General features: G+C 35.1%; 1 protein-coding gene across 2 annotated transcripts; it reads left to right on the top strand.

The window, feature by feature from the left end:
- The first annotated feature begins 166 nt into the window (after window positions 1–166).
- kiaa0513 (KIAA0513 ortholog) lies at window positions 167–18992 on the top strand. 2 transcript variants are annotated; one of them, XM_051869501.1, is made up of 13 exons: window positions 167–320; window positions 6466–6945; window positions 7635–7734; window positions 9759–9832; window positions 9990–10060; window positions 11009–11213; window positions 11309–11349; window positions 11637–11715; window positions 12881–12958; window positions 13422–13451; window positions 16290–16370; window positions 16731–16825; window positions 17447–18992. In XM_051869501.1, the coding sequence occupies exons 2-13, from the start codon at window positions 6575–6577 to the stop codon at window positions 17494–17496; spliced, it is 1275 nt and encodes a 424-aa protein (XP_051725461.1). In that variant the 5' UTR covers window positions 167–320; window positions 6466–6574; the 3' UTR covers window positions 17497–18992. The 2 variants fall into 2 exon arrangements, with proteins under 2 accessions (XP_051725461.1, XP_051725462.1); XM_051869502.1 differs by lacking the exon at window positions 13422–13451 and having other exon boundaries at window positions 168–320.
- The last annotated feature ends 1259 nt before the right edge of the window (window positions 18993–20251 follow it).

Here is a 20251-nt window from a genome sequence, read left to right as displayed (position 1 = left end):
TATTAATAATTATTTAATAGTTGTCATGCAAAAATAATAAGGAATGAGAAGATGTATGCAAATTTTTTGACTGACTTTCAAAAATTGCTACATAGGCTTTCTTTCTGAAATACATTTAAAAAGTACTGCACTAAACTGACCATATCAAACGTGAACAGTAAAAAATGCGCAGTGAGCAGTCACGTGTCATCAAGGATACGTCACTGGATTCCCCCATCCGCTACTGATATTGTCGCGCATGCGCACACTCGGACGTTTTCAGAGCTCCCTGTACATCGTACGCACTGTGGGAAGACGAAGCTCCAGCTGGAACATCCAGGGTAAGTGTCATCTAACAAGACTTTATCAGGGGACTTGACGTTAACAGTCGCAGCATAGGTGCTGTCATGTCCATCATCATGCCATTTCTTAAGCTCGAGGTGCGAATGAACAGGATGTTACAATGAAAACAATTATTGATAGTAATTACGTTGCAGGCAGAAACCCGTATACATAGATGCGCGAGCCGTTATATAAATGCTGTTAGTGACAGAATGAACACTGTGAAATGAACTCCCCTACGTGCTTCAAGAATTTTCCGCTTTTCTTTCCGCATAAAAGTGTGCCATATGATTGCACAGAGTTGTTTACAATAGGGGGGTGGAGTGGTGGAGGTTTCATTTTGCAAGAGTAAACTGAGCTATAGAGTGCTGGTATGAAGAAAATATGAATGATGAGCTTTGAGAACATGGCTATGTCTCAAAACCTAGTGAGCTGCCTATCTAGACATCATTTTTATAATGTGTGTGCTATATAATGCCTAAATGATTCCCACAGCCACTGTCAGATCAATATGTGACTGTGCTTATTTAGTTTCATCAGTGTTTCAAGCAACCAGAGATGCAGCCTATGCATTAGTGCTAATGTAAATATGCACTTGTTGTGGAGGCTAAAAATAGGGCCATTTTGACTGTAGGAAATGTTTCTGATGAAGCCTGCGAGTTGTCTTTTGATAAGCTGGTATTTTGACAGGTGCTATTTTAAGACGCTAAACTAAAAGAAAAGGTCTAAAGCACTGGAGCAGAAGTGCTATTGTTTTCAATGGAGAAATCCATGGGATTACCTGCTACAGCATAGAATCTAGTTCCTTCTCACTTTCTTAAAGTCTCTATTTCCGCTTACTGTCTGGGACAGCATTAGCAGGTATGACACCTGATTCACACATTATTTCAATGTGTTGTGAATAATTGCTTTGTGTGTTTGCCTGAATCAGTGGTTGACAGATCATTAGATCATTGTGAATAAATATCAGCCAAGTGTTATATAATTCATTACCTGCATTTTTCCCCTTACGATCTAAACACTTGTATTTATATTTAAACTAATGTTTTTAATAATAGTTTAAGATTTAGTTAATGATAAGAATCCTGTATTTATTTAACCTGCCATCTATAAATTATCATATACTAAAATACCAGGCTATATGCTATGATAATTACATTATTTTAATTAGATGCAAGCATTTATTAGGGGTTTCCTCATTTTTTAAAGTCACAACCCTAGTGCGTTTTTACCATTAAAGGGATAGTTCACCCAAAAATGAAAATCAACCCATGATTTACTCACCCTCAAGCCATCCTAGGTGTATATGACTATCTTCTTTCAGACGAACACAATCAGAGATATATTTAAAAATATCCTTAGTCCTCCGAGGTTTATAATGGTTGTGAATGGGTGTTAAAGTCAAAAATAATGTATCCATCCATAAAAAAAGTAATCCATATGACTCCAGGGGGTTAATAAAGGCCTTCTGAAGTGAAGCGATGCGTTTTTGTAAGAAAAATATCCATATTTAAAACTTTATAAATTCAAATAACCAGCTTCCGGCGGACTACCGTACGCAGAATGCGCAAGTCAATTTGCGCCGGAAGAGTATCCTTTGACCTGATGCACAACGTAATGACGATTATGGATGGAATTTTTTGGCTTCAAATCGCGGCCCTCCATTCACAACCATTATAAACCTTGGACGACTAAGTATATATTTAAATATATCTCTAATTCAGTTTGTCTGAAAGAAGATAGTCATATACACCTTGGATGGCTTGATGGTGAGTAAATCATGGGATTTTTGAGTGAACTATCCCTTTAAGTCCTATTGAACAGCGTTAGTCCGAAAAACCTGGCATCCATGCTTGACTGCAGGCCTCATGAACATGACTACATATTTTTAAACTCTAGTGGCCGGAGATAAGAGTGCTCTTGTTTCCAGCCAAGCCGAGGATCATTTTTCTTGTCCTATTCAAGTGCAGGCCATTGATGAAAAGCTCACTGTTAGAAGCAATTTTCAGTCTATGCGCTCTTTGCAGTGTCTCAGTAAAAGGGTAATTTCATGTGACTTTTATTGAATCTGATACTCTCTGGTTAGAAGCATTGATCCATTTAGGCTTTGTTTATGTGTCTGATTGTGCAGCATCAGTCAGCGGCTAGCTGATCAAGCTCTGTAAATGAATGACAATTCACAGTGTTTGATACAGTGGCAGATATGAGTGAGGTTTCCCTTGAGGAAATAGCAGGGCATGTTGCATAATGATGCAAATGAAACAGCCTCAAATTAACCTCTCTGTGGCCTTATTTTCACATCAAAGACAGTCTCTCACACCGTTAACACAGCCTTCTCCACCTAAAACAAATTTCTGCAAGCTTTTGCATGTTTTCAAATCCCGATGAAATCTGATCTTTTTGTCTGGTAACGTATCACTATCCTGCATGATTTATAATTATTTTCTTCCCTACAACAGTTTTACTTCTTGGTTCTATACCAGCATGTAATCTAAATCAGCCTCTATATTTGAATGTTGCTTGTAATGCAATAAACAAGTGGTTCTCAAAGGGTTGAATACAGGTCAGTTCTGATAGCAGGGACAGCAGGAAAAAAAACAACAATGCCAAATGCAAATAATAAAATCTAATCGTGCATAGATATGATGGCAAAATAAACAGACTTTGCAACTTATCCAAAATCTTGTTTTCAAAGGTTGTGCAACTAATCAAACTCGACAGTATTTTGGCACAAATTCATCTGTTGCTTGGTAGAAGCTACCCAAATTAGGCAATGACGGGACAAATGGGTTGTCTGACATAAAAAAAATTATGCAAGGTAAAATAAAATGCAACCCGGACTTCTTTAAATATGGGTTCACTTGTCTTGCGTCGAGGATAAACTTGGTTTGTGCTGAAAGCAATGTTTTGTGTGAATTATTATTATTATTATCATTATTGATTGCGATAATATAATAGATTATTTTATCATTATTATTATTATTATTATTATTAATATTAACACAATATGTTTTGTGTCATCAATTGTTATTATCATTACCATTAGTAGTAGTAGTAATAATAAAATGAATTATTATTATTAATTGTAATAATATAATAGATTATTATTTTGATATATGTGACCCTGGACCACAAAACCATACATAATGGTCAATTTTTTGAAATTGAGTTTTATACATCACCTGAATGCTGAATAAATAAGCTTTCCATTGATGTATGGTCTGTTAGGATAGGACAATATTTAGCCAAGATACAACTATTTGAAAATCTGGAATCTGAGCGTGCAAAAAAAATCAAAATATTGAGAAAATCACCTTTAAAGTTGTCCAAATGAGGTCCTTAGCAATGCATATCCACACACAAAAATACATTTTTGATATATTTACGGTAGGAAATTTACAAAATATCTTCATGGAACATGATCTTTACTTAATATCCTAATGATTTTTGGCATAAATAAAAATCGATAATTTTGAACCATACAATGTATTGTTGGCTATTGCTACAAATATACCTGTGCGATTTATGACTGGTTTTGTGGTCGAGGGTCACAAATTTATTATATTATTATAAAAATATTAATAGTACTGAAATGTATTGATGTGAGACAGTGAACGCTGTGGGATGCGAGACAATTTTTAAAGAAATTCCAGCAATAAAAGTGAAATTGAATGGAATTTAATACATTTAAATGTTTGCTTTTACAAACATTTTTGTTTGCTTTTGTGTGATGAAAATTTTGGTACTGGTCACAATTTGATGTAACATCTGGGCCTTGACGTTAAACTAATTGAAAGCCACAGTTCTAGCTCACTAGTTTTCTAGTTTTTTGACCGACTTGACCTTGCCCACAAGCCAACCCAATATCTCTGTCCCCGAGACATTCATCACACATGTAATTATCTCTCTCTCTGCACTGCTGACTCTGATATCACTGCAGTGCTTTGGTAACCCTTAACCCATTCAGTCTCTTAAACCAGTGGACCCACTCACCCACTCCAACTCATCTGTGTCCCATCACTCTGACAGCAGAACCTCTGCGCCGGGCCCCGAGGCTCACCATGAAGGGGCATTTTGTTGCATGGATGGATGGATGCAGCAGAAAGAGGGGGAAGTGCTCCAGTGCAGGGAGGAAGGAATATTGCAGCATGTGCATTTACCCTCGAATGCTGAGATTTATAAAGCTCAAGCGAAGCAGTAATGTGTAGGAGTTTGGTATCTTTAGTTATGAGCCTCAAATCATTTTTAAAAAAATCACTGGATGCTTGTGAAGCATGAATAAGTTTAGTGATTGCTCTTGACAATTCTTCTAATTTTTCTAATTTTTATATTTGGTGGCATTTTTATTAAATTTGGTTTGTATTAGTATTCGGTAGATTACCAACTACCACATGCTTTTGAAATAAATAAATCCGTTTTTAGAAGAATTACAAAATGTTGTGATATCGCCTATACCATTACTGTGTAAAAGCTTTTCTTCATAATGCTCACACCAACATAACAGTTGTTTTTTCCGCCTTGTGCTTCTTAAAGACAAGTGTGAAAAAAGGCAGGCGCAGTTGACACGATCTCTGACTCTGGTCACTGCATGTGTGTCTGTGTGTGTGTGTGCACTTGTGAGCGCGTATGCCAGCCAAGTCACGCTCCTCCAGCTCTGCATTACATAACCAACCTCTCAGTCCTAATTCTCAGGGTTTTGTCCAAAACCTAAGGGAACATAGTTTCTGGCCTTGTAAAAATAATGCCGGTATAGCATGAATGATTGGTCTACATGCAGAATTCATTCAGATTTCATTGAGTTTGACTTCCAGAAGCCACTGTTTAAAAAAAGCTATGGTAGCCTTGCAAGGTCCATTATGGATAATGTTAACCAATAGCCGAATAACTTCTTTTCATGACCCAATCAATACTTTCATATCCTGTTCCATTATGAAATATGTCTTGCTTAGAAGTGGTTTGCAAGTGGCAATTCACATTGAATTTAACACTAACCATTAGCATCTGTTGGGGCAGAGTGAACTAGCCTTTCGTTTGAGAAGGAAACACGTGTCACTCGTCTTCAGTTGTATGAGAAGCAGATGGTATTTTCACAGAGGCAAGATTAAGTACTTGTGAAAATTAAACTTTAACCTTGATATAAAATCAATAAGCATTATGATATTTGATGGGGTATCTATTATATACTGGTTTGCATGAGAATATTTTTTTAATTTGAGATTTGAAAAAAATGTATTCTCAATATATGTATACTGCCCATGTCTGAGAGTGAAAGACACTCATTGCATTACATTGTCTGGTGCTTCATTAGCAGTCATAGAAACACATGCTTTTGCACTGAGATTCTGTGCAATGGATTTCATAATCTAACATCATATTAACAGGCTCTGACAGACTCTGGGTTGCCTCATGCTGTGGTCAGTCTGTATAAACACAGCTGCAAGGAAGTTTATGACAAAAGAGGATGTTAAAGTACCCTTACCGTAATGTTCCACTTCATGAAAATGTTTTGAATAGTTGAATTTTTATATTTATAAGTATTTTTATAATATTATTTTATATAATAAATATTAAAAAAACAAACATATTACAATATAATATACACTGCTGTTCAAAAGATTGGGGTCAGTAAGGGTTTTTTTTTTTTTTTTTTTTTTACGAAATTAATACTTTTATTCTGCAAAAATGCATTAAATTGATAAAAAGTGATAGTAAAGACCTGTATAATGTTACAAAAAATATCCATTTTAAATAAATCCTGTTCTTTTGAACTTTCTATTCTGAATAAATAAATTACAACAAAAATATTAAGCACAACAACTGTTTTGGACATTGATAATAATTAGAAATGTTTCTTGAGCACTAAATCAGCATATAAGAATGATTTCTGAAGGATCATGTGACACTCAAGACTGGAATAATGATGCTGAAAATTCAGCTTTGTCATCACAGGATAAATTATATTTTAAAATATTAAAATATTTCAGTTGCTTTAAATTGTAATTGTACTGTTTTTATTTTTGATTAAATAAATGCAGCCTTGGTGAGCATAAGAGACTTCTAATGTTTCAAAAACTTTTGAATAGTACACACAGTATATATACTGTGTGTATATACTGTATACACAGTTTTTTTGTGTATTTTTAGGTCCTGCTGTGACGAAACTGTGGAGCTACAAACTGCTGTCCCCTCCGTGGGTTTTTGAGCTGACATCATCATATCTCACCTAGTGACTGAATTACCTCCATAACAAAGAATGGAGGGGGCCGTGGTGAACAACCTCATAGACTTCGACTCGCCCCCAGAAGGGACAGTGGCCTCTGTTCTTGGACCTCAAAGTGGGGCGGACTTTTTCTCATCCGAGCCTCTCGTCCCTGAGTCTGTGAGCAACACCACCATGGAGCCCCTTCTACCACAGCCCATGGCCCCCACACACACTTCCCACAGAGAAGAAGATAGTGATGCCACCGAATCTGCTGACAGTGAGATCGAGGGCACAGAATCGCCATCACACCCGTCGAGCACGAGGCGGTCCTCGTCATGCTCCAGTCACAGTACTGAAGACACAGAGGAGACGGAGATACGAGCGTTCATGAAAACCTATGTGGCAAAGCTCTTCCATGGAAGGTGATTTGCTTCACAAACTACAGCTTAAAGAAATGCTTCATACCAAGAACACAAAAAGAGATGTTTCACAGAATGTTCATCTCGCTCTTTTTATTATAACTACAGTGACCGGTGAATATCAAACTCCAGAAAGTACAAAAAAGCACCATAAAAGTACTTGTGTGCTATGCCTTATGATAATTTTGTGTGAGGAACAGACCAAATTTAAGTTTTTATCTACTGAAAATTTCCACCATAGCTCACAAATCTCATTCACACCAGATCAGACGCAATACCTCTGATAAGGTGCACTTAAATTTCAGTCTGTTCCTGAGTCAAAGCTATTGTTTAGCTTTAGAAAGCTTAGAATATAGTGTATGAGTCACATAGACTGCATTTATTGGGCTTTTTTGTCCTTGTTGGAGCTTGACAGCCAGTTGTCACTGTGTACTTTTGTTCTCCATGGAAGTAAGAAAGTCACACAGGTTTGGAACTACATGAGGGCAAGTAAACGATGACAGAATTTTCATTTCTTTGGTTGAACTGTTATCTTGATTGTGGAAGAAACTTCACACTGAATTATAGTCACATATCAACTGATGCATGTGTTTGCATTTGTTCCTATTGTTTTAAGTACTCTCTTGCTACCCCTTTGTCTTTCTCTTCCTGTGATTACTCATGGTTCCTTTTATTCTTTTTCCCTCTCTCAGGGAGGACTTTGATCAGGAGGAGAAGGCTCGCTTTGGAGAGCTGTGCACTGGAGAGAACGGGAAAGGCAGGGAGTGGTTCGCCAAATATGTCAGTGCGCAGGTATGGGAGCAGCATCGATGATCAATCATAAAAACAATCACTGCATGACTTTTCATTTTTAATTTTCTGATTGATTATGGTTACATTTTGGGTGATGGTTTAGACCTGTTTCACACATTCTGCACCAGAGGTGAAACTGAACTGTTGTTATTATTAACTAAAACTATTAAAAATCATTTTCAATAATTGAGATAAAGTTGAAATAAAATAAAATATAAATATTGTGTTGAAAAAAAACGTTACTTAAACCGAAATGAATGAGTGTAAGTTAATATAATTAAAAAATAATTAAAACTGAAACTAAGGGTCCCTTTACACGACACCGTTTTCAACTAAAAACTGAAAAATTGTTATGCTTTTTGGTGGTTCATTTACACGACAACCACGTTTTGGGGGCCAGAAAATGCAAACATTTGAGAATGGGTTTCAAAGTGCACATTTTTGAAAATGTGAAAATTATACCGTTATAATCTCCATGTAAACTATAAAAATGTGAATTTGTGAAAACGGTGATGTCATGCACATGCGTATTATGTGTACAGTCAATAGGCACGTAGTGTTTCTTTACAAAGTGACATCGCCAACTACTGGCCTGGCAGCAGAATACAGACATTTTTAGTCATTTTCGTGGATCCGTGTGAACGGGGATTATTTTGACAAAATGCAAAGGAGAAACTTTTCTGTTTTTAGTATACTGTTACCCTGAATTAAAAATAAATTAAAGCTGAATAGAAATATTAAAAAAAAAAAAAAAATGACAAAAGCACATAACAAAATGACTAAAACTTTACTAAAATTAAAATGAAAAAATTTTATATATATTATTTATAATTGTTTTTTTTTTTTTTTTTTGAAACAAATTTATACATCATCAAAGCTGAATAAATAAGCTTTCCACTTATGTATGGTTTGTTAGGATATGACAATATTGGAGTCTGGAGTCTGAATAATCTGATGGTGCAAATCAAAATATTGAGAAAATTGTCTTTAAAGTTGTCCAAATGAAGTCCATAGCAATGCATATCCACTCACAAAACTAAATTTTTGATATACTGTATTTACGGTAGGAAATTTACAAAACATCTTCATGGAACATGATCTTTACTTAATATCCTAATGATTTTTGGCATAAAAAAATCGATAATTTTGACCCATATAATGTTGTTGGTTATTGCTACAAATATATCCATGCTACTTATTACTGGTTTTTTGGTCCAGGGTCACATATATGTTATTTTACTTATATATTCTTATATATATGAAAGATAATTTTAAATGGTAATAAATACTATAATAGCATATAAATAATACTAAAATAACACAGTGTGTGAATGATGCATATTCATTTCTGCATTCCTATTTAACAGGTTCCAGTGTTCACACCGCAAGTGTGAGTGCCATAACCTATTTTTGCTGTGTCATACAAAAAAATAGCAGAAGACATGTTGCTAATCCACTGCAAACCTATTTAGCAACACAAATTTTTGCAATATAGGATTTTATGAAGCAACACGAAATAATGATGCGAACTAGTACACACCCATTGTTTGAGAAATGTGTTAAAAATAGTTTGACTACTTATCAGTTAAAATGACCAAAACACTGCAGTGGTGCACAATATACAATTACCATATTGGTTATCATCAGCCAATATTAAAGTTAATCTTTAATAACACTAATGATTTAATAAATCTGCTCAATGTAATCTTTAGCAGACTATCCATTTTTCGTACTGTACATTTTAATGGTGTGATGCCTGAATTCATTTGTAGCTTTTAAAATAATTGATTTTAGGTTTTTCATTGATTTCATGTATTTACTTAGTCTAGAATAATATATAATAATCTTTAATAATTGCCCATTTATTGGTTATCTGAAATTAAATATTGGCCATCATTTTCAGTCCATATAGATTCAATGAAGAGATCGCTCAGTCTTTCTGAAAGATCAAGAAAACTCATGCAGTAAAACAAATATGCATAAACAAATACAGTTGTGATGATAACCGTGGGTTGTGTTTGCAGCGCTGCCACTCCAAATGTGTGAGCGAACAGACTTTCTACAGGCTGGTGCAGTCCTTCGCCGTTGTTTTGTTTGAGTAAGTACATTAGCGATAATATCTCAGGTTTATGTTTGACATTACATGGAAGCCACTCCAAACCATCTGAGAGCTGCTTCACCAGTTTTCTGTAGAACTCCTGGCGATTGTGCCATGTGTGTGGCTCAAATGTGACCCAGATTTTATTGATTGACAGATGTCACCAGGTGGATGATTATGGTCCTGCCAAACACCTCATGACCATGTGCTTCACATATTACTACATGGGTAAGAAAGTTCACCTTTAATATTAAGCAATCATACTGTGTGAAATCTGAAAAAGAATGTCCTGACCTCCTCCAACTTCCTGTTACAGCGTATGACTCAGACATTACTGGCATTGCCGCTTATTGTTTAAGCAAATTGAACAATGCCATTTTAATGTGTTTTTTGACCTGGTATAAAAACTGGGGATGGAGGAAACAGAGATATACAGTTCAAAGGTTTGGGTCAGTAATTTTTTGTTTAGTTATTACTTTTATTTAGCAAGGATGCAATAAATTGATCAAAAAAGACAGTGAAGACATTTATAATGCTTCAAAATTTCTATTTCAAATAAATGCTGTTCTTTTCTATTCATCAAAGAAACATGAAAAAGGCATGGGTTCCATAAAAATATTAGCTGTTTTCAATATTGATAATAATATTGAGCACCAAATCAGCATATTAGAATGATCTCTGAAGGATCATGTGATACTGAATGACTACTGAAAATTCAGCTTTGCCATCACAGAAATAAATTACATTTTAAAATGTATTCAAATAGAAAAGTTATTTTAAATTGTAATAATATTTCACAATATTACTGTTTTTACTGTATTTTTGATCACATAAATGCAGCGTTGGTATACATTTTAAAAATCATATTGACCCCAAACTTTTGAATAGTTGTGATTGACTTGATTTGATTCACAAAAAAAGTAGTTGATAATAATTTTTCTTATTGAAAAAGTATACACAGATACATTATATGCATTATATTTAACACTGCTAAAGATTTGAATCCATTTCATGAATGTTGAGAATCGTTTTGGAATCAGATCATGACTCTTTAAACCTTGTGGTGCCCAAAGATTCCTACTCCTAATATACAAGTACATTGAGTGTGACTGCCTAGTGTGCCTTTTCAATTAATTTCATTTTCATTTCTAATGAATATATGTGTTTGTGTGACAGGTAAGTTCCAGCTGTCTCCCACAGAGCTGCTGGAGAGGCCCAGCGGGGGGATCGACTCGTACCTGCGCACTGGAAAGGTCTGGCTCTCTGGGAAGAAGGATATCGCAGAGCGACTGCTCAAAAACACCTCTGCTAAGACTGATGTTAAAGGATTCTTTGGGGGTCTGGAGAGCAAACTGAGAGGACCCTTGGGCCGAAAGAATGAGTGAGTGATTTTCTGTCATCGCTATTAATAACACTTTAATTATTGAAGCTTCTGCTGCTCACAAACTCATCCTGTTCTCATTCTCTCCTCCTCAGAGACGCAGACAGACCTGTTGAACAGAAAACCAAAACTCCAGGTACAGTAGTTCACCATGTACCATCACTGTTTTTAATCAAGTGTTCTCTAATTTCCTCTTCTCACCTGTGGTAACCTCTTGTTGTGTCGTTACCACTTTCAGTTCGGGTTTTCTATATATATAGTGGTGGTGAGACATAGTGGTTAAAAATCTGGGTTGGTTGCCCAAACCATTCATTAGCTACCACCAGTGTGCTGTTGAGCAAGACACTTAACCCACAGGAATTATAGACATGTGTAGGTGTTTGAGTTATTAACTGTGCTTATCTCTGCTTGCGTACCCTGTAGTTTCTCCCCCTCTCTCCCCGGATAGAAAAGAAGAGGAGAAAATTTACCTGTACACGCACCTGAAACAGCAGCCCATTTGGTAGGTTGTCAGTAATCTTTCTGAAAATTGCTGAAATGAACATCTGAAGTTGTCTAAAATGTATCCTTTTCACATAATCAGCATTTTAAAAGAATATTCTTGTGATTTACAGTTCATTTGTTTATGAACTGCATTTGTGGCATACTGTCAGTGTCTACCAAAAATTACTGTTTCAAACAACTGTTACATTATTTCAGACATATTCATCAGAATCAAAAAAATCGACAGAATCAAATTTCACGCTAGAATATGAAAAATAAATTGGATTTGGTATCATTTTATTATTATTATTATTGTAAAATAGTAACAGTAATTAGCAATTCTCTGTAATGTCAAAAGTACAGTTGTATTCTCATTACAGTAAACCAGTAAAGAGAAAGTCGTAATGGTAATTTTTTATTTTTTTTATTTATTTTTTTTATTTGTGACTGCATTTTTTTTATACAATTATTGATTATTTTATTGATACGATTATTAGAATCGTATCAATGAAATCATAGAATCAAATTTACTACAACAAATAGTACCATAATATTAAAATATTTTGCATTACAGTAAATTGGGAAAGAAATACTTAATTGTCATGAAAATAATGACAGAATGTTTAAAATCCTTATTTTTAAATTGTTAAAAATTATTCTAAATTTTTTTAATTTATGGCATTTTAATATATTAAAATCGAATTTATTCCTGTTATGGAAAAGCTGAATTTTCAGCATCATTACTCCAGTCTTCAGTGTCACATGATCTTTCAGAAATCATTCTAATATACTGATTTGGTGTTCAAGAAACATTTCTTATTATTATCAGTGTTGAAAACAGTTGTGCTTTAAATAAATCACTTATTAAATCAGCATTAAATATATTTCTCGCAACAAATAGTACCATAATATTATTTTACAATTAGTAATATCATTACTTTTTCACATTTCAGTAATGGGAATTGGGTAAAGAAATAATTACTTGCCATAAAAATAATGATAAAATGTTAGTTTGTAAAACAAAACAGAAAACTTACAATGGAAGCCTATCAGTAAAGGAGGCTGGTGTGTTTAATGTACAATGTTTTTCTAACATTGTTCACTCACAATGTCTGATCATTTGTCACGGATAGATGCTAATGTTGGTCTGCTTGTATCTGTTTCTCTTTATCCTTTTTTAAAAGGCACACTTTGAGGTTTTGGAATGCAGCGTTTTTTGATGCCGTCCATTGTGAGAGAAATAAAAGATCCCCCACCACGAGGTGAGAGAGTGCACGGTTTTCAAAGTATACTCTGTAATGTAATATATCGTGCTATTAAACAAAACAGACTTCGCACAGCACCTAATGCACATGTTAGATTGCGTGTTTGTTTAGACTGCGTGTTTGTTTGTGTGTCTGTTAAAGCCAGAGGGAGAGATTGAGAGTTTACAGTGTGTTTGATAGATTGTTAGTGATGTTGAAATAAACTAGCTAGAAGTTTCAGCTGAGGTGCGTGACTGTGTGCCCAGTGCATATGACAGTGTTGCGGTGTATTTGTAGTGGAAATATCTGGATGAAATGTCTGGATCCTGCAGCCTCTCTCTGTGCTCTCTTATGGTTTACTCTTCCACACTGCTCATCTGCTCATCATCCTCTCTTGTCTCTCTTTCTCTATGTGGTTCTTTCTCTCTCTATGCATGTGACTTTAACCCTTTTTCTCCCTGTGCCTTGCTGCCTCGCAAAGGCGGACGGCTGAGGAAGAGAAAGATGAAAGGTCTGTCCTTCATTCCGTCTGCTGCCCTGGACACTGCTAGACGGGAAAGGCAAAGAAAAAGGAGGATTATAAAAGAAAGGGGTTGGGGGGGGGTAGATCAGTTAGAATGAACTGAGAGTGAAAGATGTGCACAGAATAAATTGAGGGGAAAGTTTAGGAAAAGGATGATATAGTGACAGAATTGGAACAGCATTTTAAATACATACACTGAGCGCAGAGTTCTCACAGTCATGGAAAACTGGGAAATATCAGAGAATTTTGGTCATTTTCTGACCTAAAAAAGAAGTCAAACTAATAATGAATACAATGATAAAATCTCAAAAGACACATTTATTTATATTTATTTATTATACTCTACCATTTAAAGTTTTGAAGTCGGTAAAGTTTTCAGTAAAAAGTAGGCTCACCAAGGTTGCATTTATTAAAACAGTAAAATATTATTACATTTTAAAACAACTGTTTTCTATTTTACTGTATTTTAAAATGTAATTTATTTCTTCTATGGCAAATCTGAATTTTCAGCATCATTACCCCAGACTTCAGTGTCACATGATCCTTCAGAAATCATTTTAATATGTTTTTTTCTAGTTATGCTCCACTAGAAACAACTAGAAATTCTTTATTTTGAATGTAATTCTTATAACAAATGACTGGAAAATAAGGAACCTTGTGAACCCTTGACGTATTTCAGCTAGATATTCACAATAAGCAGTATCTACCAGCGCAGGATCCAGACAGGAAACTGTGTAACATTCTGATAACATTTTCAACAGCGCTCAAAGGAAACCTCAGTGTTTGAGGTCCACCAATAAAGTACTGACTCATGTCACATTTCCCTTAACGTAATGCTTTGTCTTTTTTATCAACTTTAACTTTGCTCTCAAAGACACAGTGGACCTTGAAAACTAATAAAATACTTATTAATACTAAAATACTACTGGATTGTGACACAAAAATGAGTGTCATATCTATTCTGACAGCAGAGAAAAAACATTGATAAATGCAAACAACCATACACTCATGCTGTTAGTATAGTAAAATAAATAGGCTCTTTTTTTAAACAGGAAGAGAAAATGTTTCTATTGTTTTTGATTTCAAAAGCCTTGCATCCAATCAAACACAGTATTTTGGCACGGCATATCAAATTCATCTGGCCAGCATGGACAGGTTGCATGACATGCCCTCATTATTGAAAACAATAATATTAATACATTTCAATGTTTAACCAGGGACATTTTTGTTTACTTTTGAACGATAAACATTTTTGGGACTGTTTTTGGGTCACCACGATGTCCGACGTAAAAATCTGTGTCCTGGAACCAGTTGAGAACCGCTGATCTACATTACACAAAATGAGAAGAGGGCAATGAGATCACAGTGTATTCGCTCTTTGACTTTTCCTGCTGTATCATTGCATGCATTCAAAGAGTATTGTATTCCTAGAGCCTGTTCATTGCAATGTCAACTGCTAACCGAGAACAGCTTGAATTATTAGTAGTGTTTGCTAAGAGAAGTATCACTGTTACTTGTGCTCATACTTGCTGTTAGGGGGTTCGTTCAGATCCCCAGCTGTAGGTATTAAACTTTTGCATGTAATTTGTCCCACGCTGTTTGTGCTACTGATATAAATGATTCCTCAAATCATTTAGCTTGTTGAAGGGAGGTGTGCTATTAGCTTTCTTAGTGTTCAGACTTTCACCTGGCAGGCCATTAAACAGGCTAAAAAATAAAAGACTTAAACTCAAAGCAGTTTTCCAGTAAGAGCTTATTTATTTTCAGTGTTGGGGGTAACACATTACAAGTAACGCGAGATATGTAATCAGATTACTTTTTCCAAGTAACTAATAAAGTAACGCATTACTTTTACAAATAAGTACCGCAAGTTACTTTTTCTCCTCAAAATGAAAAAAAAAAGGGTGAAATGCAAACTCTGAATATTACGCAAAATAATTAACACAAATATACTTTATGTATTTATTCTCACTTTATTAACCAGTGTCTTTGCTGCTGACCTTCTATGATCTAATTCAACCATACTAATAAGCAAAAATGACTCTAGATAAACATCACATTTGTTACATTTTTTGTTTTTACAGTTGAAGAGTGCCTGAGCATGTCTGAGCTGCGCCCTCTACTGTACAGGCATGAATTTGCATTTCCTTCAGCCTGAGGCTTATTCATTTTATAGGGTGTGAAAGGGCCTTTACATTTGCTAAAAATAGAATAACTTTTTTGTTATTAAAAACAATCAAGCCCAGCCCAGATGAGAAAAAGTAATGCAAAAGTAACGTAACACATTACTTCCAAAAAAGTAACTAAATAACACAATTAGTTACTTATTTAGAGAGTAACGCAATATTGTAATGCATTACTTAAGTAATTAAGTAACTTTCCCCAACACTGTTTATTTTTAGGAAAGGAACATTTTGGACATAGAAAAAATGCATATTGGTTTGTTTGCCTGAGCATTTTTTTTTCCTTTTGGTTCTGTGTTGCTCATATGCTTTTTATTATTTAAATTGTCTTGTTTTTGTTTTGATTCATTGTGAATCATGGCTACAGCTGACTGCTCACTAAACCTTATTCTGAAATGTTTGTTGGATTTTGCATGAGCACCAATGTATGGCTAATACACATTTGTCCTTTTGTATGATTGTTTTTACAACTTTTTAACTATCTAACCTCACAGTATTCATTGTAATGTGTTTAAAGTTTTTGAGTGAACTTTTACATCATTATAGAGGCAAATCTCTGATGGTCTCTCATGCTTGATGAGAGGAAAAAAGGTAAAATATCAGTGACCTCTGACCTTGACCTCTTATGTTTTTGTACCTTCAGAGAAAAGTGGTGTCATATGACCCAGGAAGAGAAAGACGATAGCTCCAGATTTAATGAGAACATCACCTTTGGTCAGCTGGGGTGAGTCACATAGCATTGGTCTTGTTTTGTACAAAATTGACAAAAACAATGTTCACTGCATGTTAATGTTTCAGATAGGGCTGTAAAAATGATTAATCGCATCTAACATAAAAGTTTGTTTCATAATATATGTGTGTATGTGTGTATATATATATATATATATATATATATATATATATATATATATATATATATATATATATATATATATAAAACTATATACACTTTTTTTTTTTCAAACACATTATGTAAACAACACAAACTTTTATGTTAGATGCGATTACTCGCGATTAATCGATTTTACAGCCCTAGTTTCAGACATTGTTTTGTATGTTCATATGCTCACATATATTTGTCTAGGACATTCACTCATAACATGGTGGCATTTGGACTGAGCAAGAAACTTTGCAACGACTTCCTGAAGAAGCAGGCAGTCATTGGAAATTTGAATGAAGGTAATGTAATTTTCCAAATTAAAAAGAATTTTGAAAAAAAAAATAAGTTTGTGGCCTTCATTACAGTACTGTTGAAACATTTGGGTGTGTTTTTTTTTTAATGTTTTTAAAGGATGTCTCTTATGCTCACCAAGGCTACATTTATTTGATCAAAAATACAGTAAAAACAGTAATATTGTAAAATAATATTATTACGATTTAAAATAATGTTTTGTATTTTAATATATTTATAATGTAATTTATTTCTGACATGGCAAAGCTGAATTTTCAGCATAATTACTCCAATCTTCATTGTCACATGATCCTTTAGAAATCATTCTAAAATGCTGATTTAGTGCTTAAGAAACATTTATTATTATTATCAATGTTAAAAATAGTTGTGCTGCTAAATATTTTTGTGTAAATTGTGTTAAATTTTTTCAGGATTCTGTGATGAATAGAAAGTTTTTTTTTTAAAAAGATTTTTTTTAGAATAAAAACCTTTTGGAACATTATAAATGTATTTACTGTCACAATTTAATGCCTCACTGCTGAAATCAATCAATTTCTTTATAAAAAAAACTTTTGAATGGTAGTGTATGTATTAATACGATTCCCCCTTTTATTATGATCCTCTTTCAGAGCAATACAAGCTGCTGTGCGATCACATTGAGCAGATGGCGGCCGAGTGAATATCCAAAATCATCAAAACTCTACCATCTACATCAGCACATCCATTTGAACTCTAATGATCAGTATTCCACAAATGCCAACACAGTTTATCACTCCAAAATCCTACTACAATCCTTACCATTACAGAAATCATGCAACTAAAATGGTTGGCATAGATCAGCCTCATGCCATGATGCTGCAATGTGTGGAAAACGGTTCATTTTTGTCGAAACTGCAACAATTTGACAAAATATGCACATATACTAGAATAGCAATATAGCAGTTTTCAAGCATCATAAGACACAGTATCTGTCATTATAAATGATATGGAATTCATATTGTGTGATGCAAAACACATCCTCAGACCCAGTCAGTTAAAATATTTCCTTAAATATTTATTTCCTTAAAATCTTTCCTGCTGCTTTTATGTACAGAGCTATAGTACTAAAAGTGCCCTCTGAGCAAATTCAATGACAAATAATGAACAAAAATACAGTCTAACAATATCAGTATTTCAATATATCATTATCAACAAAATAAATGTTTTCTTAATCCATCTGCTCTCCAAAATTCTCTACTGGGCCTTTTCCTGTCGTATGTCCCCATCTATTGCACTTCTCTGGTTTTGTGTTCTTCCTATATGGATAAATTGAGTATTAATAGTGTTTGTGACATCCTCATTTATGGACACTGGAATTATGTCTCTCTCTTCCCCTGTTTAAAGTGCCTTTAGTCCTTTATTAAACAGTGATCTTCCCATTTTAGTCCGAGCAAACCTGTGTCAGCATGCTGTTATCCTCCCATGACTCTCTGGGTTAGCGCTCATAAGTTTGTGCACCCTGCTAGTAGATGTGTTAGTGTTGTGTGGATAATGCATTTTGTATTAGAGTCGGTTAAAGAAAAGTATCACGCTGCAGCTGTTTGATTGTCGTACAGTGTTGTGTCTTTAGCGCATGGTATGCATGCACATTGTTTACCATCTACTTACACTGTTGTGCAATTACATTTCAAGCCAATAGAGGGCAATCTTAACCCTCCGCTTCGACTGTAGATCAGTGGAGATGAATGTCAACCACTGAGTGGGGACTTCAAGAGCTTGTATTGAATCAAATGTCCTCCATGTGAGGAAAAAACAACAAAAGTTAAGTTAATATATTTGGTTTGTAAATACATTGTTTTGTTAACAGAATAATGAGGAATCGGATGTTAAATATGGTCTGGTTTAAAATGATCGTCAGATTGTTGGGGATTTATTTATTTGATGTCTGTATGTGTTGTAAATGGGCGCATGGTTGTATCAGGAATTTGATTTGGTCCAGTCTTTGCATTTCAGATGATGTTGTTAATATTGTGCTGTCTATGTAAATTAATGTTCATAGTAAGCTCAGTGGTCTATTGTATTTTTCCCAAGTGCCCTGAATTTCCTATTGGAACATATCTGGAAACCAACGAGAGAGGTGTTGTCCTGTCTCTAAGTGTTTATAATAAAAATAAAAAAAATACAAATGTAACTTTATTTTCCTGTTTCTATCTTTTGAGTCCTCATGTAAAGAAAGTATGAATTATGAAAGCATCCTTAACAGAAATAAAAACTATAAATTGAAACAATAATAATTAAACCAATAATCACAAGAAAACATGTTTTTGTTTGAAACATTTTGATCAGAGAAAGGAATTAAGAAATGTCTGGAATATTTGCAATGTAATAATATACACTATATTGCCAAAATTTTTGGGACGCCTGCCTTTACGTGCACATGACCTTTAATGACATCCCATTCTTAATCCGTAGGGTTTAATATGGAGTTGGCCCACCCTTTGCAGCTATAACAGCTTCAACTCTTCTGGAAAGGCTTTCCACAAGGTTTAGGAGTGTGTTTATGGGATTTTTTGACCATTCTTCTAGAAGCGCATTTGTGAGGTCAGGCAGTGATGTTGGACGAAAAGGCCTGGCTCGCAGTCTCCGCTCTAATTCATCCCAAAGGTGTTCTGTCGGGTTGAGGTCAGGACTCTGTGCAGGGCCAGTCAAGTTCTTCCACACCAAACTCGCTCATCCATATCTTTATGGACCTTGCTTTTGTGCACTGGTGCGCAGTCATGTTGGAACAGGAAGGGGCCGTCCCCAAACTGTTCCCACAAAGTTGGGAGCATGAAATTGCCCAAAATGTCTTGGTATGCTGAAGCATTAAGAGTTCCTTTCACTGGAACTAAGGGGCCAAGCCCAACCCCTGAAAAACAACCCCACACCATAATCCCCCCTCCACTAAACTTTACACTTGGCACAATGCAGTCAGGCAAGTACTGTTCTCCTGGCAACCGCCAAACCCAGACTCGTCCATCGGATTGCCAGACAGAGAAGCGTGATTCGTCACTCCAGAGAACACATCTCCACTGCTCTAGAGTCCAGTGGTGGCGTGCTTTACACCACTGCATCCGACGCTTTGCATTGCACTTGGTGATGTAAGACTTGGATGCAGCTGCTCGGCCATGGAAACCCATTCCATGAAGCTCTCTACGCACTGTTCTTGAGCTAATCTGAAGGCCACACGAAGTTTGGAGATCTCTAGCTATTGACTCTGCAGAAAGTTGGCGCACTGTGCGCCTCAGCATGCACTGACCCCGCTCTGTGATTTTACGTGGCCTACCACTTCGTGGCTGAGTTGCTGTTGTTCCCAGTTGCTTCCACTTTGTTATGATACCACTAACAGTTGACCATGGAATATTTAGTAGTGAGGAAATTTCATGAATGGAGTTATTGCACAGGTGGCAACCTAT

The sequence above is a fragment of the Ctenopharyngodon idella genome, chromosome 18, assembly GCF_019924925.1.
Source record: "Ctenopharyngodon idella isolate HZGC_01 chromosome 18, HZGC01, whole genome shotgun sequence".
NCBI lineage: Eukaryota > Metazoa > Chordata > Actinopteri > Cypriniformes > Xenocyprididae > Ctenopharyngodon > Ctenopharyngodon idella.
This window is presented reverse-complemented; position numbering and strand designations above follow the sequence as displayed.

Coding starts and splice junctions, on each gene's coding strand:
- kiaa0513 (XM_051869501.1), top strand. CDS start 6,575: ATGGAGGGGGCCGTGGTGAACAACCTCATAGACTTCGACTCGCCCCCA. Junction 6,946..7,634: donor GCAAAGCTCTTCCATGGAAG/GTGATTTGCTTC, acceptor TCCCTCTCTCAG/GGAGGACTTTGATCAGGAGG. Junction 9,833..9,989: donor TTCGCCGTTGTTTTGTTTGA/GTAAGTACATTA, acceptor ATTGATTGACAG/ATGTCACCAGGTGGATGATT.